Source organism: Camelus ferus, chromosome 4 (assembly GCF_009834535.1).
Source record: "Camelus ferus isolate YT-003-E chromosome 4, BCGSAC_Cfer_1.0, whole genome shotgun sequence".
Taxonomy (NCBI): Eukaryota; Metazoa; Chordata; class Mammalia; order Artiodactyla; family Camelidae; genus Camelus; species Camelus ferus.
In genome coordinates this window covers 29,963,501-29,988,248 of record NC_045699.1, presented here as the reverse complement: position 1 = coordinate 29,988,248, position 24,748 = coordinate 29,963,501, and the positions used below count along the sequence as shown (strand labels likewise).

The 24,748-nt window shown below is 42.3% G+C and overlaps 1 protein-coding gene across 2 annotated transcripts in view; it reads left to right on the top strand.

Moving 5' to 3' along the window:
* The first annotated feature begins 2,344 nt into the window (after positions 1-2,344).
* The window catches only part of SLC1A1 (solute carrier family 1 member 1), a 60,444-nt gene continuing 38,040 nt past the window's right edge, over positions 2,345-24,748 (top strand). The window contains exons 1-2 of one of the 2 annotated variants that reach the window (XM_014560448.2): positions 2,345-2,731; positions 23,069-23,209. In XM_014560448.2, the coding sequence (XP_014415934.1) occupies positions 2,725-2,731; positions 23,069-23,209 (148 nt within the window). In that variant the 5' untranslated portion in view covers positions 2,345-2,724. Of the gene's footprint in view, positions 2,732-2,755; positions 3,528-23,068; positions 23,210-24,748 lie in introns of those variants that run through there. The other variant, XM_032477753.1, reaches the window with a different exon arrangement.

Here is a 24,748-nt window from a genome sequence, read left to right as displayed (position 1 = left end):
CCATGACTATCACAGGCTAAGAAAGTAAAAAAGAATAGAACTTAAGCACTAGGGATCTCCAATCTCCCCTTCTCCCTAAAGTGATGCTTCCTAAACATACATTTTTAGTCTTAGGCAGAGAAATCATATAGAATTATTAAGTTTCAGTAGCAGCAATGTTGAGAGAATTCGAGAGTTCAACCACTGCCCCATAAAATGTATGCAGTTTCTACTTGAGCACAGCACTATAAGTCACCATAGTGTCACCTAGATGTGGACAGACAGATTCTTGAAGATCTTGCATAAAGTAAAATTCACATAACTCAAGAAGAATTTTCCCATAACAATTCTATATTTGTTCTTCATATAAGAGGTAGTGGTTTAATGTAGAGTCTGTGCATTTAGCTCGAGCCTGACCAACTAGTTCAATCCTTGATCCTTCTCTAACTAATGGAGGGAATTTAAGCAAATTACTTAACCTCTTTTTTGCCTCAGATTCCTCAGCTGTAAAATGAAGACAATGATAATATGTAATATCTCATTTGATTCCTCCAACAGCCCCATGAAGTAACAATAGTCCTTACTTCATTAAGTTGCTATGAGGACCAAAGGAGTAACTATGTATAAAGTAATTACAAAGGTGTCTGGCAAATGTTAAGTGCACTATAAGTGTTTGCTTATTAATTATCTTTCGTTACCAGTTAAAATGGAACTGCCATGTAGCAATAGCATAAACACAGTTTATAATTCACTTTGCCCACCTGCTTTGAACTTTTGAGACTCCTGACTTCTGTCTTTAATTTAGATTTTAATTATTTCAAAATAAGTGTATATATTTAGACTTTATTCATATTTTTATATTGCACTATTTTAAACTTGCATAATTTAAATAAGCATAAAATGAATATGTACTGTATGAGCTTTATGTGTGAAAGTGCAATAGATTTAGGGTCCACTGATTGCAATTCTAAAGGGCAAAAACTATTGATCAATAGAGAAGGGTTCTTGTGGGTGTGAGGTGGCTCAGGGTGTGTTTAGAAGAGGCAGGCAACAAGAGAGAGGAAGTAAGAAGGGAAATAAGCAGATGCCTGCCCAAGTAAAACTCATAATGACACTTGTTGTGTGCCATGCACATACATTCTTGTATTCAATTCTTACAATACCTTTATGAGATAAATATTATTAATGTCCCCATTTTACAGATGTAGAAACTGAGACAAAAAATTTAAGCAACTTGCCCAAGGTCACCCAGCAGGTAAGTGGTGGTGCTAGGATTTAAATCTAAATATCCTACTCCCAAAACCCAGGTCTGTCTTATTACACCTCAAAAAATTGTGATGTACAAAATTTGTCTTAGGTTCTTCCACTTTTCTCTCCCTTGAGGGCCTGTTTATTTCTTAAATACAGCCCTATCCACAACTGTAATGGGTGTGGGTATGCTTATGGTAAACACTGTTGAAACTACAGAAAGATAGAAAGCAAAAAGATTCAAACATGGTATTATCACCCAAAGATGACCACTGTTAAAGTTTTATGTATTTCCTTCTAGACGTTTTTATAAGTGCATGGCTTTGTTTCATATGTTTGTTTTACATAGTTGTGACCACACTATATATACGATTTTAATCTCATTTTCCCTCATATTATGACACGTGCTATCCCATGCTATTAGAAATTTCATAAACTTCCTTTAGATAGTCTGCATAATGTGTAGTTGCACGGCAGTTCCATAATACAGTTACCATTTTTTTCATGTTGGACATCTGAGTATTTCCAGCTTTTTTACTGTGGGATGGTTATCTTTGTCCCCTCTTTCTTGATAGTTTCCCTTTTGACATTTCTTCAAATGTTCCTCAGGCACACAATGACCTTGGTATTCCTTTATCTTTCCTTCTCTCAAAATTTGTTTTCTGGAAAGGAGTTGATAAACTCATTCATACTAAAGTGTACATGGTTCATAAAGCTTAATTTATTATCACTTCAAGGATTCTTGTATCAATTTAAGCCAAAGGAATGAAGTTCTAATTGTGGGCTTTTAGTTATCAGAAAATCTAGCTGAGATTTCCTGCACTCTCCCCAATAGGAGTCGACTCCACAATAGCAAAAAGATACAAGGCTTACTTAATGTTAGTAAGAAAGCTGGTAAGAAGGCAGACTACAGCTGCGGAGGTGGTGGTGTGGTAAAGGGAAGGAAAAAGTTTTGTATAAGTGAGGGTGAAAAAAAACGGGTAGAAAAATGGAAGAAAATTAGAAAATTCACTTAGCACTTACCCAGTTTCTCCAACTCTCCTGTGTTTGCCTTTCTGAGGCGTTTCGCCTTAGGGGGTGGGCCCGCCCACCTTCTCATCAGAACAGCTTGGTTGGGTTCTCAGTCCTAATTATTCTGCCAAGTCTCACAACTTTGGGGCCTTTGGCGGCCACGGAGCCAGTCGCAGGGAGCGGAAGTGGAGTTCTAACAGGGCCCATTTCAAACTCTGGATACACAGACAATTTAGTTGGAGCTTCACCTCCCTTGCCTCAAAGAGGAGAGTTAGTTAATAATACCTGTGGGGGGAGGGGGGTTAGAGGCCTCGTGTTAAAGTTTAGAAAGTCCTGTTCTGTCCCCCAGCACTCTTTCTTTTTTCCTGGAGGTTTCAGGCTTTCTAGGCTACTGGCAAATGCTAGGCTGCAGTGGAGAAGCAAAGGGGACCCAAGACAGAACTCAGCTTCCCCCCAACTCTTCACCACTCCAGAGCCGCACTAGCAATGGCCGGTGAGTAGAAAGGGGGGAGGGTGAGGGTGTGCAGGATGAAGTCCTAGCCAAAGGGGCCAGTGACTCCGCCCCTCTGGATTAGGGAGAACAGGGAACCCTAAATCCGAAAACCTTGCCTGACCAAAAACAAAACAAAACAAAACAAAACAAAACAAAACAGAACAAAACAAAACAAAACAAAAAAACAAACGCGAGAGGCTCCACACTACGGCGAGGGCGGGGCTCAGTAGTCCCAGAGTAACTCCAGGTTCCAGCCACAGTGCCGGAGGCCCTCCCACGCCTGCCGCACAGGGACCCCGGGCACACCAAGCACGCACCCACCTCCTGCCTCCCTCGGCTCGCCGCTCCTCCCTCTTTCCTCGCTGGTTGGCCCGGGCGCCGCAGAGCGCGGCGGCGGCGGGAGGAGTCGGGCGCGCCCGCCACGCACAGCCACAGAGCTAGCGCGGGAGGCAGGCGCGGCGCGCGGTCTCAGGTGGCGGTAGCGGCGGTGACAGCAGCGGCGGTGACAGCAGCAGCGGCGACAGCGGCGGTTGCAGCAGCCAGCGCACACCCTCTCCCCAGCGCGGCCGCATCCCTCCTCCACTGCGCCGCGGAGCCTCCCGCGGTCCCCGGGTACCCCGGCCCCCGCGCGCGCGCGCGCGCGCGGCCGAACCCCACGCACAATAGCGGCCGCCTCTGCTGTGGTTCCGAGCTCCGACGTCCGCCATGGGGAAGCCGGCGAGGAAGGGATGCGACTGGAAGAGATTCCTGAGGAATAACTGGCTGCTGCTCTCCACCGTTGCCGCGGTGGTGTTAGGTGAGCGGCGTGGTGGGTGGGCGACGCGCGCACCCTCACGCACTGGGCATGGCGCTGGCGCACCCGGTGCCCGGGTCCCTCGGCGCCCCCTGGACCTCGAACACCACGCGGGGGCTTTCTCTGGAGGGTGTTGATTTCTGTGTGCGAAGAACAGAGCTCCTCAGGGACTCCCATTTGGGTGCTCGGCGAGTTGCGGGTTCCGGCTTTACCCAAAACGACCAAAGGGGCTTGCAAGGGGTACAGGGAAGCACATAGCTCTCGGTTCTTCCCGTATGGAAGCAAATGCGGTTTAATTTTTTAAATCCTATCTGCTCCCCCCGCCCTTTTTCTTCAACCACGCGTTGTCAGACAGTCGTGTTGTTGGACAGAGATTGAAGGTGGATGATGGTTCGCAGTTGGACTGCCTTAACCTCGGGGGTGACCAGGCCCCCGGGGGGAGTGAGGGTGTAGATGTTACAGTCTGTCGCTCACCCTGGGCAGTGGCTGGAAAGGTGCCTTCTTACGCGGAGAGCCGCTGCCCGCAGTGAGGCACGGAAAACCTGCCAGTTTCGTGCTCAAATTCAGGGGTGTGCAGTTATAGCCCACAGGAAGTCAAGAAGATAGCTTTCAGATTTCTCCCTTTCCCACTCTGCAAATCTACCGAAGTAGCCTCCCTGAGCTTCCTTGCTCTCCACATTGCTTTTCTATTGAAAGTAATTTTTAAGTCATTTTTGCTTGGTTTTAAACAAGGTGTGTTGACGTGATTTATTCCTGACAGATCAAAGGACTAGGTGGATGTATGAGCCGTTGCTCAGCGGTATGAGTTGTTCCCACATAGACTCGGAATTTCTGCCAGGTTGTATTTTACAACTTGGGCCCTGGGATGCTCCTCTTTGGGGTTGGAGCCAAGTCTTCTCCTTGCCTCTATGAGCTGGTAGGGATGGAGACTCCCAGCAGGTGAGGCTCCTTTGAAGTCCCCATGTTCTATTTGGAAACTGAAGCTCAGGGGGGAGGGCAACCTGGGCCACTCCCAACCTCTTGCACCTTTCTTTCCAGCTGGTGCTTCTGAAAATCAGAATATTTGGTGTTGCCAGCTCCTCCTCTTGATGCCTTCCCTGCCAAAAAACAAAACAAAACAAAACAAAACAAAACAAAAAAAACTATGGAAGTTAATGGAATCCTCAGGTCCTGATCCTTGTGCAAAGTCAAGTCAGGTTTCTAGTAAATAAATAACATCTTGGAATTACCTTAACAGAAGCCATTTGTGGGAGGAAAAGAGAGCAGGGGAGCAAGTCTTGACTGCTTAACTCTTTCCCCCAAGAGCTGAGTGATTTGGGGTGTCTTTTAGAGACGGGTTATCCAGCTCCATCACATTTTAAATAACAGATGTCTCAAAGAGAGTAATTTGATTTCCCTGTAGCCAAATAGATGAGATGGACTTTGTTAGCCTAGCAAGAAGAGTCCAGAATTACTTGTTAAATCCCATTTTAAGGATGATTTTGGGTAGACTGGTATTTCCCTCCTAATTCCCTGTGGAAGTGGAATGATCCTGCCTTTTCAGCTGTTGGGTTTTCCAGAGATAATGCACCTGTTAACCAAGTGTCACACACCGGTTTACCGATTTTACTGGAGGCTGTTTTGGAAAAGATTCTGAACAGCTGTTCCCTGGTCTTTGGAACCTGTTGCATAAATATGTCTTCAGGGTCAAGGGGAATAACATGTGTATTCTGTAGACATGGCTTTTGGTGTCAGATGGTCAATTTCCTTCAATTTTAGTGTCGGTCAGCCCCAGGAGCTTGATTCAGATGCTTTGCTCCAGAAAGGAAAAACAAGGTATAAAAATTCTAAGTGCCACACATTTGCCCATCCAGGAACAACATAGGGCAGTCCCTGAATGTTTCAGCTCCTGGTCTGAGAATTGTTAAGCCTAGGCTAACCACAATGTTCCTGTCACTGTCACTTCCCAGGGTCCTGCTCTTTTCCTTCTTCTTCAGAGCCCTGGGCCTGAGTGCAAAAATCCTACCTCTGTGTAGCCTGTGCTAACTCGTTCTGGCTTAAACCCAGAAGTGAAATTCCAGCCAACTTATAACAGTGACGCTAAGCCCATCCATAAGCCCTTTAGGTCATGATAGTGAGTTTATTTTTATAACAGTCCTAACTGATAGAGAAAATCACAAGTGCTCTCATGCAGCCTTCTTTCTGAGCCTTTTGGCATGTGGATCTTAAGGAAGAAAGAACTGTTAAATGTATTAACTACCCTGACAGAATGTCATCTTCTGATTATAGCCATTGAGATTTTGGTCCCTGCTATAATTCAGCAACCCTGACACTTTAAAATATTTTGATTTTTGAAGGGAGGGGCAAAGATTTTTACCACCCAGCTTAAAGCCTCTGATTTTTCAAGACATCATGTGAGGGGAAATGAAATTAAGTCATCTTTATTTGGTGTAAAAGTTAGTTCTTTTCATGGAAAAGGAGTGCTAAAAGCTAAATATTTCCTCATATTCTTATTCATGAGATAAAGGGATTGAATAGTTACGTGACTATCTTTGTTAATTTCTGTGAAACCTTACAAGGTCTTGGATTTTCAGATAAGAAGCCCTCACTAAAATGTGATTAGAAACAATTTTCATTGCATTCATTACAGTTCTTATAGGCTTTTCCTCTGCTTCTGTCACATAGTATGAGCACAGAGCCTGGAAGCAGGAGTCCTAGATTTGAATTCTGATACTACCACCTCTACCATTTAGACAAAATCTCTGATTCTCTGGAATCCTCAATTTCCCCATCTGGAAAATAGGGATATAGGGCATTACCTCATTCATATTGGGGTTGATTAATATAATGTGAAAATACCTAGTTGTGTGACTGGCATATAATAAGCGCTCAATAAATGTTATTTTAAGGTGATTTGAATAATTTGATTATGAGGAAATTACTATTTTCTTAATGATAAAAGGTCTCTCTTTTACTTGGTGTTCAGCCTAGAAAACAGAGTCCAGATGATTCAAGTGTTTGGATGACATATTCTATCTTGGCGAATACCAGCCTCTAGAGCACTTGTCCTTTTTTTAAAAGGATATGAAAAGGATTGATCGTTTTGGTTGGTGACCCATAGCCTGATTTCACTTAACAGGCAGAAATTCTGAAGGGAGAATTTTTGTGTTTTAAGTGGGAATTCTGTCCAAGCAGAATCTCTGCGTATGAGAATTCTGTGTCAGAGGATTGTAATTGAAGTCACCCAACTGATAGGTAATATCGTATATAATGTTGGTAAGACACCCGTGGAACGCTCACCCCATTCATGACAGGAAGCCTGATCTTTCTGTCCAGGCAGATTGTGCTTTGTTTCAGTCATTTGAAAAATCTGATTTCCAGCTGATAGATTTTCAGGAAAAGAAATAGCTGTTGTTATTTATACTACAGAGCTGGCCTGCTTATTCATTCTGAATAACTTTTTCTTCAGAGCACCCTAGGAAGCAGTCATTTATAGATTCAGATTCCATTGTCTCAAGTCGAGAACAGTTCCTTCGTGTTCTTAGTGATACTCTCACCCCACCCAGCCTCATGCCTCCTAGGCTGGAACTCCTGTAACATGTATCTGGAGGGGCTAAGTTGAGTCGAGGCGTATGCTCTCTTGCTCTGTGAAGCTCCTGAGGACAGGGGGCTGCTGCAGCTCAGGCTGGTTCCAGGCCCAGCACCTTCACGGAGCCTTGCGAACCACGAAGTTCAGAATGTGTTTTGTTTTTGATGAAACTCATTTGCTCTGGCATGTCCTAGGCCGGGTAGTGCTGGACCTTTGATCAGCTCAGCTTTGGAATACCTCTGCAGTAACGATGCTTAAATCATTCACTTATTCTACAAATATATATTGAGTGCCTACTCTGTGCCAGGGACTGTTCTGGAGCCAGGGCAACACAACAGTGAATAAAAACCTTGTCCTCGTGGAACTATGTTCAAGTGGAGAGAGGGAGACAGTAAACAGGGTAAATCAGTAAAGTACAATATAGAGGATAGCAGTTGGTTAGAGTGTTCTAGAGGACATAATGCAGGGCAGGGCCGGGAGATTGCAGGTGTAAACGGGTGATAGGGAAGGCCCTGCTGAGAAGGTGACAATTGAACTGAGACTGGAAAGAGGTGAAAGAACACATGCACAGGTATCTGGGGAGATGCTGGCATGTTAGAGGAAGCACATGGAGGTGGGGAAGGGAAGTGAGGGGAGAGGCGGGAGGCCAGGAGTGGGGACAGCAGTAGGATAGTGTGAGCTCTTATAAGGACTTTGACTTTTACTGGGAGTTGGGAAACCATTAAAAGGTTTTGTGCAGAGCAGTGACATGGTCTGATTGTCCTTTAATCTGCCCTCCCTGGCTGCTCTTTTGAACATAGACAGCAGAGACATGGGTGGAAGCAGAGAGACCCGTTTAGGAGGCCAGTGACATTAACCTGCTACGTATTTTACTTATTACACCTTTCTAATCTCATTTCCATCATGGCTAGTGAAATCTTAGGAAATGCTTATAGAACAATCAATGAAAAACTTTTGCAGCTATGAAGTAGGCATTATTGTTGTGCCATTATGTATGAGAAACCAAACTCAGAACAGTGCAGGACTTGCAGAATCAATCAGATAATAACTGGCAATACTGGGTCTTCCTGTACCTTTCCTTCCCCTCCTTCAGACTGCTTTCCTACGTCTTGCTCCCCATCTCCCTGTCCTGTATGGCCCTTGCCAAACCTCCTGGGAGCAATGGTGGTCTGGCTGTGTGCTGTGTCGTGGTAGGGAATGAGGGTTCTATAGTGTGCACTTTGGGCTGTCATTGCCCCTTTCTGCCCTGAGACTGAGAAGGGACAGACACACACCTCCACAGGACTCTCATCATTGCAGTGTGTACCTCAGAGGAATACTGCTCCTGTGGGATTTGCCAGATTGATTAGCCAGGCTGATCTCCACTGTAGGCTCAGACCCACCCTTTATCTCTGTCCATGAGGCTGCCCTGCTATTCTTTCCACCTTCAAAGTCTGCCCTTCCTACTTTCAAACTAAGTGGCTTGGTGTGACTGGCACAGAGGGTGTGATTGAGGGACTTGGGAAAACAGAAAAAGCAAGACTGCCAAGGAGGTCAGGGCCAGATCCGAGAGGACCTGGATTGCCATGCTTATGAGTTCGGGTATGGTCCTGAGGATTAAGCTGGGCATGACTATAATCAGAGCTGTGCTTAGAGAAGATCATTGAGGCAGATGGATGTGGAAAATGGATCCAAGGAGGGCAATCTTGCAAGTGGGCCGAACACTCAGGGGATTACGGTCAAGGTCCAGGTAGAGAGAGAGAGAGAGAGCAGCAGTGGAAGAGGACAGGAAAAGACAGCTCTGTGAGGTGTTCAGCAGGTTAACCTGGTGGGGCTTGACTGGGTATGGCCCTCGGGAGAAGTGGGTAACTTGGAAAAGAACTTTTGTGCTCTCCCACTGTATAGAACCAATATCTGCTTGGTATTTATTACTCGGTAGTTAGAATATATTCTGACTTTCTGCCTTCTCCTCTGACCTATGAACCCTTGGGGGAAGGAATTCTGTGTTACCCCTCTCCATACCTGTCACAATGCCTGGTGGGTTCAGTACATTTGTTGAATTGTTGAGTCATTTATGATCCAAAGAGATAATAAGCAGTTATCCTTGTCTATTGAATAAGTAAATAAGCCCTAAGCTAAGCTTAAATTCCAACATACATTCTTCTCTGCCTATTTTAGCCTCCTCTGATTTGCATCAGTAAGACAGATTAACACTTAATTTACATATATTTGTCAAGCAGGTTAAACTTCTCTTTCTCAAAACTAGAGTATAGACCCCTAGAGGGCAAAAGCATTCCTATTACCCATAGCAGGCACTGGAAAATGAAAGGAGACCTGAAAGTAATGGGACTTTTATCTTAAATGCTATGTAAGAAAGTGTATCTTATTAAGATGGCGGGAGGTTTGACTTCTAGTAGACCTTGAGCTTCATTATACGCTCATTGTAGCATATCAGCGTGATCAATAACATGCCCGCAGGCACCATGACAGTCCTAAGGCTAACTACAGAAGGTCAAAGAGTGGGTGGTGGCCCAATTCCTGGGAATCCCAGCCCTTTCCCCAGGGTGGTTAGAATGGTCCCACCTGTAGGCTTGTGAAGCTACCGAGACCATGAAAACTGGCAACACCTCGCCTGGCTGCCCTTTTTAGCTCCCTCCCCTTCTGTCTGTGGGGTGTGTACCTACTTTTACTTTAATCTGAGCACCCAACTCCCACACCTCTTTCCTTGCCTTACACTCTATGCAGTACGTATCTCTAAATAAATCTACCTTTACTCAAAAAAAATAAAGTATATCTGATACTTAGACTCTCTGGATCTTTGTTTCTAATCAAAGGGAAGTGAGGTTTGGATTAGCTGGAAGAACAAAGAGATTTCATTCATGTGCCAACTCCCTTTATAGGCAGTGGACTGTCTGATGTGATATTTGTTGAGAAAGAATTGGAAACAGAAGTTCAGAAATTGATTACTGATGTCTGCCAAGGGCTTAAGATCAGGAAATTGTGGCATGTGTGCTACATACTTGTTCACCCTGGGTCAGAAACTCTCTCAAGTTTTTTCTAGGTTTAAGGTCCCTTAGCTCTATAATTGTATAGTCATTCCTCAGTTTATTGCTACAAGCCAGAGGAACTCTTCCATAGGGAACTAATGGTCATTATTGGAGGATAAAATGACCTTAATGTTGAATCAGTCATTCTATATCTGTGACTTGGGGTATAATAATGTAAATTGTGGGTGGGACTGTTACCAGGATAATGTTCTATGTCAGCCTTTGATTATTCATTACAGCAGTAGTACAAGGTCTAATACACTTACGTTTCTATCTGTGTGTGTGTGTGTGTGTGTGTATCTTGCATATATCTGCTTAATTAAGTACCTTAGAAAAAAGATCCTTTAGCTGAGTTGGCCCCAGTTTCACATATTGAAGAATTAGGGAAACAGTTTTGGACTTTGAGTGCTTGATGCTTTCATTTTTGAAACCAAATCAAAACCCACCACAGTGGGGGAATCACTGAAAATACTCTGATTTTTGGTTGATCAAGCTTACCCATCTGTCAAAAATTTGAGCAGCAAGAATAAGAAATAAAGGAAGCTTCAAATGAAGACACAAGATGTAGAAAATTATGTGCCAAATTTGTACTTAGTGGAGTTCCTTATAGTAGTTCTGATGGGTTAAAAACCCTGGGTTGGTCAGACAAGGTATAAATAAATAGGATGGAATTAACTCTTGGAGAGCATAGGCATGCTCATGTGAGCACTCACTTCTAAAGAGAGAAAGCTTTCCACATTAATTACTTGTGAGAAATTGTGATTACCTTTAACAGAGCTGAGACTGAAAATAGCCGTCCTGCAGGGAGTCTGTGACACGCTGGCCTGGTGCCAGGGAGCTCTGTTCGCCTGAGAACTGCGGATCCCCCCCGTGTTTATGTCTCTGGACATGTGGGGTCACGTATACTGTGGGGTCTAGAGCACTCTCGAAGGAAAATGAACTCATTTGAGATGACATTGAGTGGCCCACTTAAACTCCCCTGCAGCAGTGTCTGTTAAAGTAGCAAGTGTTTTCAGTGGCCTTCCCTATTTTGAATGTTAAACATACATTTAATAGAACACAATATTGGAGACAGTTACTATTAAGCCAATAATTCACTCTGGAGCTATAGTTGAGCACGACGAATAGATTTAGAAGGAGCTAATTCATTATACTTGCTGAGGAGACAGCTCTACACTGCAACAAAGAGTGCTCTGTTGTAATTAGTACACTCCACAGTAACACCTCTGTTAATGGAAAGGAAGTGTTTCGATGACTCACTCGTTGCCAGAAATGTTACTACCCTACGTTTGAAAAATATCTGCTGACTGCCTGTTCCATTACCAGAGGTAGAATATTTCCTTTCCAGCAAATACTCCTGTGCTTTCCGGGATGGACAGACCTTGTCCCATCTCACAGACACTTCATGCTGTGTGTCCTCGGTGATTCCTCTCCCAGGCCCAGCCCCAGCTGTGTGAGCCCTGGGCAGTGGTCCCCACTCCCCCAGCACAGGCAGGGCATTGTGCTTCGTTCTCTACCACGAGACCCAGAACCAGCACAGAGGAGACCAGTCCCTCCCCACTCAGGCTAAGGTCTTTGTTCTCAGGGCCCTTCTTGGTCACTTAGTCCCTAATTGTGTCCACAGGCAGGACAGTGGTCACAGCAGATCTCCAGTGTGTCCAGGAAGGGTCCTGATCCGAGCATCATGTGACTCTGCTAGGTCTGCATTATTGAAGCAAAGTGATGGCCTTTGGAATTGGAACTTTGTCCAGAAATGGTCTCAGCGAGGGTCTGCATTGAGTGTTTATTCTTATGGCTGCCCTAAGACAACGATTTGGGCCTGGTGCTCTTGGGGTTAAAACTACCCTTACTCAACTAAGGAGGAAACCCTTAGATGAGAATGCTCAAAAAAAATAAATTATTTTTCTTTCACTGTTCTGTTGCTTGAGAGTTATCTGGTTACCTATAATTCCGTAAAGAATTAAGTCTAAAAAAAAGCACCATCACCAGAAATGCCTAACCACAGAAAGCCTGATTTCTAAGCATCTTCCAATTACTGGAAAATAAACTGATTCTGTTCCATTTCTGTGGCTATTTTATGTACTTAATTGTTTTCTGAGCCGCTTAAGCACTTCACAGGTTTCATATAGTACTCCCCAAAGCATGAGGCAGTGAGGGAGACACATTTTCTCCTTTGAAATTTTCTTTTTCTTGTGGTTAACCAAGCCTAATAGCTAATATTTACTGACGGCTTGTTACGACTTTTATGCACATTATTTTCCCACTTGACCCTCAGCACAGTGAGGTAAGAAGTTTACTTATTTTACAGATAAGAAGACTGAAACTTTGTGACTAGGGTTACAGTCAGAGCTGGGATTTGCACCCAGGACTGCCTGACTCCAAAACTGAGGTTATTAACCATTAAGCACGGCTACTTCCTAGCAAACCTTGCTGCACCTAATTGCTAGTTGAGAGCATTCTTGCAGACTTCACTCCTGTACAGTAGCTAAATAAAGCTTAGTATCTTCCTTGCTCCATTACTTGTCTGTCTGTTGGCTTTTCTTTATCCTGTCCCTTAACTGGGGGCATTCCACAGTGTTTAGTCTTTTCTTCCATTCATCTCCCACATAAACTTTCCATTTGAACTTACTCTAGTGGTGCTTGTCCAAGAATTGCTTTCCCAGGGTGTGTTGTACTCCTGCCCCACAGCTTTTGCTCCTGTGTTTCACCCACTGTTATCGTACGCATCCTTGATGATGGATCTAATTTTATCATATAGCCTCCTCTGACTGCCATTTGGAGGTGATTTCCCTTCTCTGTGCTCTTATGACCCTTAATTTATATTCCCAAATTATACTGCATTTGAACCACTACTCCCAGCCCTGCCCTGTGGCAGACATCACTAACTGATGACAGCACATTTTACCCCAGAGGTTTGTTATAGCCTCAGAATCCTCAAAACTGTCCTAAAGGCAACCACTGTTAATCAAAGGGAACTGTCATGAAAGATGAAAAGTATTGTCCATTTCTGGGAAAATCTATTTGTTTAACAACCAATTTAAATCGAACAAGTATCGGGGTTACTGGCAAGAGCTGCACAGTTGAAGTCTGTGTCTTGTCTTAGTCTGTGAGAGGCAGTGTGTGCACGGAAACCACTAAATAAGCCCAAGCGTTGTAAATGTTGCAGGAAAGCTACAACGTGCCTTGGGCCTTCGAAGAAGAGAGGGTATCAAGAAAGACGCGAAATTGGGAATTGAAGGAGGAATGGCCTTGAGCAGCTGTGGTAGGATTTGTGGGCTTGAGGATTGAAAAGAAGACAACCCCAGGTAGAGATGATGATACAGTACAGGAGTCTTTGTCTTATGTCCAATTTCAGAATTGTACTTCTCTTTTTTGTCTCAGTTTTTTGAGAATAAAAAATGCCGTCTTGTATGGGTCTGTCACCCTTGTAGCATCTCACACTGCACCTACTTCATAGGAGTTGCCCCCAAATATTTTTGACTGATTACAGAACCTCTTTCATTGAAGAAGAGACTATCCCATTGATCCCCTAGTTACCTTCTCATTCATGTGGGTTTTTGAGTGAAGATCCAGGGGAACTCTTATCCAGTCCCGAGACACCTGAATTATACTTTCCTCCTAGTTTGGAAATCCCAGAAGAGCAAACCTGGTCACTAACAGTTCTGAGGCCATTTTAGTGTGCGCTCAGCATGGCCCTGAAGTTCTCAGACTAGACTAGACCCTGAGGAAGATCTGACTTTATCAGGAAACCAGCACCAGAACTAGCCTGATCTCCAGAGAATTCTTTGGACTGATTGTACTAATAGTTCCATACAACACTGAAATTGGACAGAATTCTAGAGACTGGAAGATCCACCTAGCTTCCCAACGCTGGGCCATGGCATGAAGGTGAATAATGCTTGGATGGTGGAGTGTGGTATTTAGCACAGAATTTTTAAATGTGGTATTTAGCAACTCCTATGTCTTTTAGTGAATTTATTTCTAGATTTTCCACCTCCATGCATCCTTTCACATCCTTGTCCAAATTCTGCCCATTTCTGTCCCTGTCTGGAGATTATTTCTGTGATAAGAAATTAATTAGCCTGTCTGTGCTGTGTGTTCTAGTAGACCTTGAGCTTTAACTGCTTGGATAAACACTAGACTTGGTCATTAAAGAGCCTGAAGATGGGTTTTTACTTTTTAATTAACAAAAGTTAATTGTCAACCCAGAGATATAAAGGTCCATTTCTGCTTCCTTTTCATTGATTTTTTTCCTACACCAGGAGATTTTCCTGAGGTTTCATCACATAAGGGAGATTCTGGGGTTCACAGCGTAGCAGAGGTTGAGATCTTGTTGCCAACTCAGGACCGACAGACCCTGAGAAACATGTCCAGATCCCCTCTGTGACTGGTTTACCACCTGCATTGATTATTAGTATTTTCTAGTAATCTCTAACTAGCTTGTTTATTTTGAAAAAAAGAATTAGAAGTTTACAGCTACCATTGTTTAAGTAGAAATGATTGGTTAAATTTTGGTTGCTTTATTAACCTCAACCATAAACATAGAAGAATGGATTTATTGAATCTGAGATCTAGATCCTGAAGTTACCTGAGGTGCTGAGATTTTCATGGGCTTTGTGAATCCTGCTCAGGGCTCTGTGCTCTAGGGGGAAATGTGGCTAGATTTCAGTAAGTGGGGTTTGCAGCTCTGACTTTTTGCTTAGATACTATCTCTCTCTCACTCCCCTTTTACACCCTCCCCACCATCCCATGCCCCAGAACATCTGTTCATGAGGGCAGTACTGAGAGAGGAAACTGAAGGTCTCACAAACATAAAACATTCCAAGATCCCAAGAGGAAACAAAATCCTCAAGCATTACTGTGAAAAGATTATATTCACCATGTTTGATTTTTTTTTTTTTTTTTTTTGGTCTCTGGTAGTCATCTTAAATGCGTTTATAGTCATTTATAGACCTTAAATCTAATCTATTGTTGTTATCAAATGAACTGATACATGTGGAGGTACTTTATAAAACTATAATGTCTTATAAGTGTTTATTGTTGTTTCCCAGAAACAAAAAAAGTAGGACATGCAAGTAGCAAAACTTACGGTCCTGATCATGTTATTCCTTGAAGACACTGGTATATAATGTTATCTCTGTGTGTTTTCTGGGGCTCTACTCTCATTCCCTGTGAAAAGGCATTGGGCCCCTTTTTGTGGCTATATGGCATGTTTAATACTCTATACATGAGTATTCTTTCCTTTCAGAAATGATAAACAAGCAGGCCTGTCTTTGCCTTTTTTCTTCCAGTGAGGATTAAGACAAGCATCTGAAGTATTTAGAGACAGATTCCTGACCCAAACTTTCAGCATTGGGGACCACTTTCATTTTAATTTAAGAAATATTGTAAAATTCTTCAAATACATCTTAACTCATTTGAAGATAAAAGTAAATATTTCTGCCATCCTTCTGGGAGCAGGGAAGGAGGAGTTGGAGTTTCAGCTCCACAGAAGTTAGGAGAGAGGGGTAAATAGTTGGTAGGCAGGCAGCATGGCAAGAATAGAGTTCAGGGTGACAAAAGTTTTTGAAGCAGAGGTGAGGATGGGCTGAGGAAGTTGGGGAGTCCCAGCTACTCAGTCTTAGCATTCTGGGTGCAGGGTTCATCAAGCTGGGAATTCCTGGCTTGTGACAGGTATAGAAATGCCAGGATGACTGGCTGCCTTCTTTCTCCTAGACATCCATCTGTTTCCCTGCTCTCAAATTGTTCCTAAAACTCGCTGTGGGGTAGTCTTTTACAGATGGAAAGAAACCTTCCTAAGAGTGTATAATGAACCAGGAAGGTGTTTATGGGAGTTGTCAAACTGGTTATTGCAAACAGGTAATGTTCCCAGTTAATCTGGTGTTAAACCTGAGGAAAAGGTGTGTCCTTCAGGTAAAGGGTTCCAGGGCCTCTCCAAACTGTTGAAGTCTGAGTGAGGAGGCTTGTCATTCCTTCAGGACTTGGAGACCAAGGAGGGGAAAGAGTGGAGTGTGATCACAAGGTAGAGGAAGATCTTTCACAGGAATGTATAAAACAAGCTGATGGGTGAAATCACCCATGAATTTAGCAGATAGGAACCATTTTAAGAGGGAAAAAAAGAAATAGAATTTTAAAAATCCAACAGGTAGAAAATGGGAGATTTTAGAACCCACAAGTCAGGTCATAGATAGCTATCTCAGGAAATAACCCAAACACACAGATGTGGGACTGACACAGCTCAGCGGGAGAGCAAGAGTCTGGCTGTTCCCTGATTGAAAGAGTCACTCATGAGCTGGGCTTCTCAGCCAGTTGAATGCTTCCTGTAGAGACTGGATTCCTGTGGGCTGGTCCTATAAGCAGCATTATTCCCACTTGAACCTAAGGGGTCTTTGGACTGCAGGGGCCCCAGAAGCCTGGAAGAAGTCCCACAGTATAGGAACCAGGCACCTGACTTCTCAGGGGTGCAGTACTGTAGCCACTGTCAACTACAAAGAGGCCGTATTTGATTTGATGGCCCTGGAACAATGTGGCAGAACTTGTACCCACATTCCTGTGGCCTAGTTTTCACACTCTGCTAATGACACCCTCTCTCAGCTACTTCCTCCTGCCTTTTGTAATCAGGTTTGATGAGTAAAGAGTCGACAATGCAGTGACATCTTGGGCAGTTGCGTTAAATAGCAGTTGTAATACATTCCTGGTTCTGGTCAATGCAGCAGGTACTGATCAAACACCTGTGGAGTGTCAGGCCCGGTGCTTGGGACATTGTGTGGTACAGAAGTAGCATGCAGTGCTTATGCCGCAGGAACTAGAGATGGGGAGTGGAGAAGAGACAGAGGTCCATTAGAGGAGGTCATAGATGCACATGAAGCTCTGCGGGGTCCAGAGAAGAGACTCATTCTACCTGGGAAGAGACCCTGGGAAAGGCTTTCTAGACGAGGTAACACTTTACATTTTGAGGGGTAAGTAGGAGTTCACTAGGCAACAGTAGTGAAAAGATTTACCTAGGAGGGGGATCTGTGTGAACAAGGACACAAAAGCAAGGAGCATCTTTAAGAAATAGCAAGGAGTTTGCTTTGACTAGATATGATGGGATCAATGATGATGAGGATGTGAGGGCCTGTACCAGTTAGGGGCCTGGCGGGAAACCCATGATACACTCACTCTAAAGTGGTTAACTGAACAGAATGTAATCAAGGGACTGTTTACAGAGTTAGTTGGGGTTAAGGGAACCACCAATGGATGGTGAGGCACCCAGGGCTAATAACTGGGAAACTGTCAGCTCCTCTATGCCTGAATGGACAAGGGGAGGGAGAACAGTGTTATCACAGTCCAGGAGGGGCTGGAGCTGTGCAGAGGGGCCACACGACAGGACCTGTCTGGCCACAGAAGAATATAACACTACCAGAACCGTGGCGGGACAGGGTGGGAATGAGGACAGCAAGCACCCTGACCTGTCTCTCTCTGTCTTAAGATTCTCAGGTAGTGCCTCTCCTTGGCTAAACCCTGCTAAGCAAGGAGGGCAAGCAACCACGGGTTACACAGTTGGTAGAGATCAGTCTCCCAGGACAACGCAGGGCAAAGAAGGATAGGAGATAAATTTAAAGGGCAAAGGGAGTGTAACTAGCACAGAGTCTATGGCATTAAGCGCCATGCTAATAGGTTTTCTCAGGACATAGTTACCAAAAAGAAGTGTCGACAAGAGACACTGTCTGAATGACTGCAGAGAAGTTAGTCTGATGATGCCTGGTAACACTGGTGGTCTCTGCTTATTGGCATTATAAGAAGTAAATGGTATAATGACTCCTGCAACCTCTGTAACTATGTACCAGCGTGACCACTCTCCCACCTTGCTCTGTGCCATGGACCCATTCCGCTGGCCCCCGTGACCAGAAGGCCCTGTCCTCACATCAGCCAGCCTTCCATGCAAAGAGGGCAAGTGTGGTTGATGGAGGAGGCACCCAAAATATTAGTGACACCTTCTCTCTCCCCTCATTATTTTAGAACTCTAATTGGAGGTTTGACAGAAAATCCCGATTAAACAGGCTTAAGGCAGAAAGGTGGGGGATGAGGCGTAGAATTTATGGCTCAGATAACTTAAGAGCTCCGAAATACTAACTGGTTTCAGGTACAGCTGGATTCAGGGGTTCAAACGGTATCCTTCCGTCCTGTTCTCTCTTTACGTATAGTGCCTGCACTTTTGTCTTGTTTCTATTCTCAGTCAAGACATTCTCATTGGCCGCGAGATAGCTCCTAGCACAGCTCAAGGTTTCCATTTACCTGCTTTATACCCAGCAGAAAAGAGAAAGTTTCTATCTGTTCAAACAAGACTCTGCAGCCTTAGCCTGAGTTTCAGGCAGTCATAATTGGGTCCTATAACCATTCCATAATCTCTCTTGGATCTGAGGGAATGTGGTTATCTGATGGACCAGTCCAAAGTCACTCCTTCATCCCATCCTCTTCCCCCAACTTCTGAACTAGTTACAGCTTCATCTCCACCCGAAACAGTTTGAGAGTTGGGAGGTATGCTGTTAACAGCAGGTACAGTGGATATTGACTGGCAGTTACAATGAATGTTTTGCCTTTTATCTGTTATGCCCCTTAGCTATTTCCTGAATGCACTCAGTATATACTCATAGCTAAGTTTTATTGAATTCATAGCATTACAGAAACATTTGAAGAAGTTTAGATAATAACCACATACTTGGAAAATAATTAAATTTAGCCATAAGCTGCTTTAAAGGCTGAGAGAGGGAAAAGAAAATTAAGCATGGACCACAATTGAATTTTTGCTTCAAACTCTTTAAGAATTCTTAAAAAACAACAACAAAAACAAAAACCCAACCTACCACTAGCATCATATTTAGTGATGAAAGCCTGAATACTTTCTCCTTAAAATGAGGATGTCCACTCTTAGCACTTCTAGTCAGTATCTCACTAGAAGCCTGAGTCAGTGCAATATGGCAAGAAAAATAAAGAACATAGATTGGAGAGAAATAAAACTGTCCCTATTCACAGATGTCCTTATTCATCATTTTCTACATAGGAAATCCCAAGGACTGTACAAAATAATTCCCCAAACTAGTAAGTGATTTAGCAAGGTTGTAAGATACAAAATTAACACACACACAAAAGCATTTATTTCTATATACTAACAATGTACAATTGGAAATTGCATATATTTGAGTTGATGAGACAGTGTGTGAATTTTTGCACTATTTCCATTAGAGCTGTTATAATATTGCTTGTGCAGTAAATATATTTCTAAGGGCTTAAAAATAAAATCTTTACAGATACAGAGGCATCTGTTTTTTGAGCCAAAGTTCATGTAAGGAGCTTGCATTGGTGGAGCTACTCAGCTTCAAAGGAAAAAGATGAGAAAAAGAGACAGATGTATTTCAGTGGAAGGATGAGATAGAGGAACCAGCTTCCCATCTATTCAGTAGATGCACATAGTCATTTGTTAATAACTTATTCATTCCATACTTTTTATTTTTCGGTTGTCAGTGTTCATCTTAGATTGGCTCCTGAGGGGCTTAATCTAGTGTTTAAAATAGTGCATAGCATGATGGCATGGATAGATAACTATTTCAGTGATGATTAAAACTATTTTTTCCTTTGCCAATAATTCTTATTTAATCAAGATAGACTCAATCTGTGTACTATTCTGGGGCTTTGATTAAAAACCACAGAAGATTTTAATCTCCTTTCTGCAAATAACCTAAAAAAGGAGCAATTCTGTTTTCATAAATCTGAATCAAATGCAATTCAGCTACTTATCCCTGGATTAATTTTTGTAACTATTAAAAAAAAAACCCACATACATAAGAACAAAGACTGGGTAGGATCTGGAAAATGGCAAGGGGAAAGGAGTGGCTAGGTTAGTATAGTTAACTGTGTATGACTTCTTTCTTTTATTTTGATTTCCAGAATTACTTCATGAACAATAACTTTCTATAAACTTAGTAGAAAAAAATTACCCCATTACCTCCAAAATAGGGCTGCTAGACTCACAGGTGCTGTTTGAGACAACATGAACATGAAGAGATGACATTGTGTGTGTCTTCTCTTTTAAACTTAAGTTTTTGAACATGAACTTAGAGAATAAATCTGTAGCTGAGGTCTTGTTTCTCCCTAGTTTTTCCCTTCCCTGATTTACCAACATGCTTACATTTTGCATAAAAACTGGAGAAAGCGTGGCCACTTCTCTAGGAGCTAATGAGCTGGTTTTATGGTCCCATTTTAAAGCTGAGGACACCAAGGCTCAGAGATGATCACAGCATAGAAGGGACCTTTTGCCTCATCTCCAATCCCACCTCTTGACAATGGGAGAAGTTAAAGTCATGGCTCAGGTTATGCGCCTTGTAAGTGGTGGAACCAGAACTAGAGCCTGCTCTTCTAACACTGTATTCTTCCCATGCTGCCTCAGTACCTGCTTGGGATCTTCCTGCATGGGTGGGTGAAGGCAGCCCAAGAATGAGTTCCTGGTAATTAAGGGGGGGCTACAGAGGTCTAGGGAACAATTTGACCCGTAGGCTTACTTGTTGGCTCTGCTGCGGGTCTCTGTAAAGCTGTACCATCCAGAGAGGTTCATGATCTTCATCTTCTCTGGTTCTGGGAGTGGCCCTACCATGTGTGTCTGACCTGTGCTGGAACTTATTCCCAGCAGCCTTTGCCTATCAAGACCTCTCCATGCTCCTTAATCCAGTATAAGGTTCTGACTCTAGAAAAGGATAGGGAAAGACTGTGCCCTGTGAAATCCTGACCTCATCTTGGAACCTGGAAAATCCTCCAGTGATTTTTCTTATCCTGCATCTCATTTTTACAAACTTGTTTGAGACCAAGGTAAAGCACATTCATTTACAAGTGTAACACCAGCCACTTCTTGTTCTTGAGGGTCCTAGGATGACATCTCTGGCCCAGAGTGAATCTCCCAACTGCTTTTCCCGGTCTTGCTTGGTATTTATATTCTTCTTCTTTTCAATTAAGAAAAGAATCAGTATAATTTATAATACTCAACTTCAAGAACAAGCTTGATGGAAAGCATTCATTACTAAATATAGTAACCTATTCATGGTGCTCGTCACCTTTGGTTGCTTTCAGATGACTCCTGTGGTGACTCTTCTCTCCCCTAAACACCCATATCTGGCTAACGGCTGAAAAATAGCAAGTACATTTCTTTCTAACCACCTGCATTCACTTGGGGTAGAGATGATTAGAGGCACAGTTAATCGTTAGTAATATAAACCATATGTGTTCTTTTGCTACTCAACAGAGTGCTTTTGTGGCTGGTTTTGAACCACAGACACATCTCCTTTATTTTTATGTACAGACCTTTCTTTTTTGTACAAATCAAAAATTTACTTGAAGCAGCCTAAATAGTATGAGAGAGAATGTCTGTTTGGTTTTTTTCTGTTTGTTTGAAGCATTGACCATTACAAAGTCTCCTTACAGCATAATATAGTTCCATATAGAACAGCTGAACATAGGCAGTTTATTAAGTCAAAGAGAGCACAACATGCTTTTTAAATTCACTTAGAACATTTTGAATCATTGGTGTTCTTAACCATTCAGGAGTCTCTCAGACGAGGTTTTGAAATATGAACCAAATAGGATTGATAATAGGGAGGGGGTCTTTCTTGTCTTAGCTATGATTTGACAGATGTCTACGTGTTTGTGTTTGTTCCAAAAATAATTTAGAATGATCAGAAATACATTCAGTAATGTATAAAGAGATAAAGGCAAAGGTAGAATAAGTAGAAAAATAAAAATAAGCTGAAGATGAGGTTATTACACAAATGTATCTTATGAAGTTCATCTATTTGGTCTACTAGTAGGCATGAGAAGTATACTAGAATTTAAATGAAAGCTCTAATATTGATTACAGCTCTTTTCATTTGCCCTAGTGTTTTCAACTGTGCCAAAATAACTAAAATTTTCACTAACCATTTGAATGTGTGAATCAGCATATTCAGGGATATGCTCCTTGAATCTTCCTGCCCTCTGGTCATTTTCTTTCCAAATAGGATGTCATCCATCAGAGGCTGATAAAGGAAAAAAAGATGTGTGAGTCATCCTAGTCCATTTAATTTCTTGGTTAATAACAGGTAGTATGGAGTGAGGGTGCATAGGGGTGGGGCAGAGTAGGGCAACTAGATGTTGTTAGAACCATTTGAAAGAGGATAGAGAAGAAATACTTAAAATTGTCAAATTCATCACAAGTGATGGAGTTCATATCGACATCTTATTAAGGCGAGCTTTTGGAGAATATATAATGTTTCTTGATAATGAACATTTCCCTACACTCACGTAACAATAAGCCTCAATATCCAAGGTTCTCGGGATGAGAAATGTCATTAAAAAGCCTCTTGATCAGACAAACTTCAACACATCATTCTCTAGAAATAACTGAAAAGAATGCAAAGCATTGGAGAGCACAGTTAACAATGTGGTAAATTTATCAAACCAATGGAATCTTATGTTGCTATTAAAATTATTAAAATTGTGTAGAGTATCATTAAAAATTATAAAATGAGTATCAGAAAAAATACAGATATGTAAACTATACCATATGTAGATTATCTATAGGTAGACAAAGATTAAAAATAGTGTGTAAAAACAAAAATTATATTGGGTTAAGACAAATATTTTTTCTTTCTCACAGTATTCTTTGATGTTTTGTCATAATAAATATAATTGAAGGGGAAGAAAAAAAGTTTTCACATGAACTATACTTTTTACAGATTTACTGAATAATGTATACTTTTACTCATTATCTTTTAAAACGTGATTTGTTTTTTAAGTCTAACATTTACAGACTCGTGGGAGATCATCTAAATTGTTTTTCTTCACATTAAAATTTGCATTTGGAGGGGGTAGTGTTCCACAGAAATGTATACAGAAGAACTCAATCATGTTTCTCTTCTTTTCTTTCCAATCCTTGTTTTTCTTAGGGATTGCCACAGGAGTCTTGGTTCGAGAATACAGCAAGCTCTCTAACCTGGAGAAATTCTACTTTTCATTTCCTGGAGAGATTCTAATGAGAATGCTGAAACTCGTCATTTTACCATTAATTATATCCAGCATGATTACAGGTACCTTGAAAACTCATATTCTCTATGATTATATAAGGAGCCATCATATCACCTGAGGTGTTCTTTTCTTATCATGGAAAAAGTCTACATGCATTTGGTACGTCACGCACACGCGCACACACACACACCCCTCACTTGGAAAGTGTATATTTGCTTGAGTGAAATATTTCATTATTCACAAAGTGGCATTGCTCTGCCTGTAGCACTGTCCGCCACAGCTCAAGTCTTCATTTGATCAGCCATATGATTGCTTGCAAGGAAGAAAAGAAAGGTGTATTTGGTCATCAGAATGTCAGCCAATGTCCTCAGGCAAAATATGGTTGTCAGTTTTGATCATGTTTTCAGTAGTTAACTCATTTGTTTCTCAGCTGTAGCCGTCCTGCCCCTACCCTCTCAGTAGCAGCCTTCCGAGTGCTCTGTACCCCTTCACTCATGTCCACTCCTGCCCGGAACCCAGAACTTGCTCCATAGTTGCCCTGGAAATTTGCTCAGGGGACCAGCAGTTACATGCTGTGGGAAAGGTTTAATGATGAGTTGGCACCATGTTTTAAAAGTCTGGTATTTTAAAATCTGAACTTGTGATACAGTTGAATTTGGAAATGACTTTTCCCTTATTGATCATTACATTACTGGGCCCCTTTAAAGAACAAGCTCCCTTATGTAGATAGAGATTAATTTGGTTTAGAAAAATGTCATTTGTCTGGGTATGGAAAGCGTCTCTGTGCATTCCATAGTTTCCTGTACTTATCCTCATTCTCGCAGTAGGTAAAATGTGGCAGTCATTAGTGTTGCCAGCTTGAAAATCACTGTTTTATACAACCATGCACTTAGGGTTCTTGATATGTACTCTTCTAGAACATTTTCCATCGCTGCCACTGAAGAGTCCTAGGACTGATCTATGTAGAGTACTGGACATTGGCTGGGGGAAGAGAGAGTTGGTGTCAGGATGCGCTGCACTCAGTAACTGCATTGCTTGAGCTGCAGATTTAGTCGTTGAACTTTTTTTTCTTTTCTTTTTTTAAATTTTCTTTTATTTATTTTTACCTATTTTTCTTTTTATGTTTTAGTTTGGCCACTGAAATTTTGAAGTGGTGGCCAAACTCCATTTATACTAGAGTCCCTTGAGAGCCTTGTTCTTAAATCGTCTTGGTATTCTTGGCTTATCATAGACCTAAACAGAGTTTTTAATTACTTTTATTTATATATTATGTTTTGAAATGCCAGGCTTCTTTTAGGCCCTGCAGCCAGAGGGCCAAATCACAAGACAGTTGTTTGTACCACGTAATATTTGTTTTATTTGTTTAACTTTAAATTACTGGTAAGCATTTAAAATTTGGAAGACTTCATGTAAGGATCCAGATTTCTGGCTTCCTCTGAAAATAATTAAGATCAGGAAACAATGGACCCATGTTCTCATACACCAGCAGTGGTATGGAGCTGAGAAATAGCTACTGTGTTTAGTTGGAGCAAATGCATTTGAGGATGTCACAGTCCCCACCGCTCCCTATTGCCTAATGCCTCATCCACTTCACTTATTTG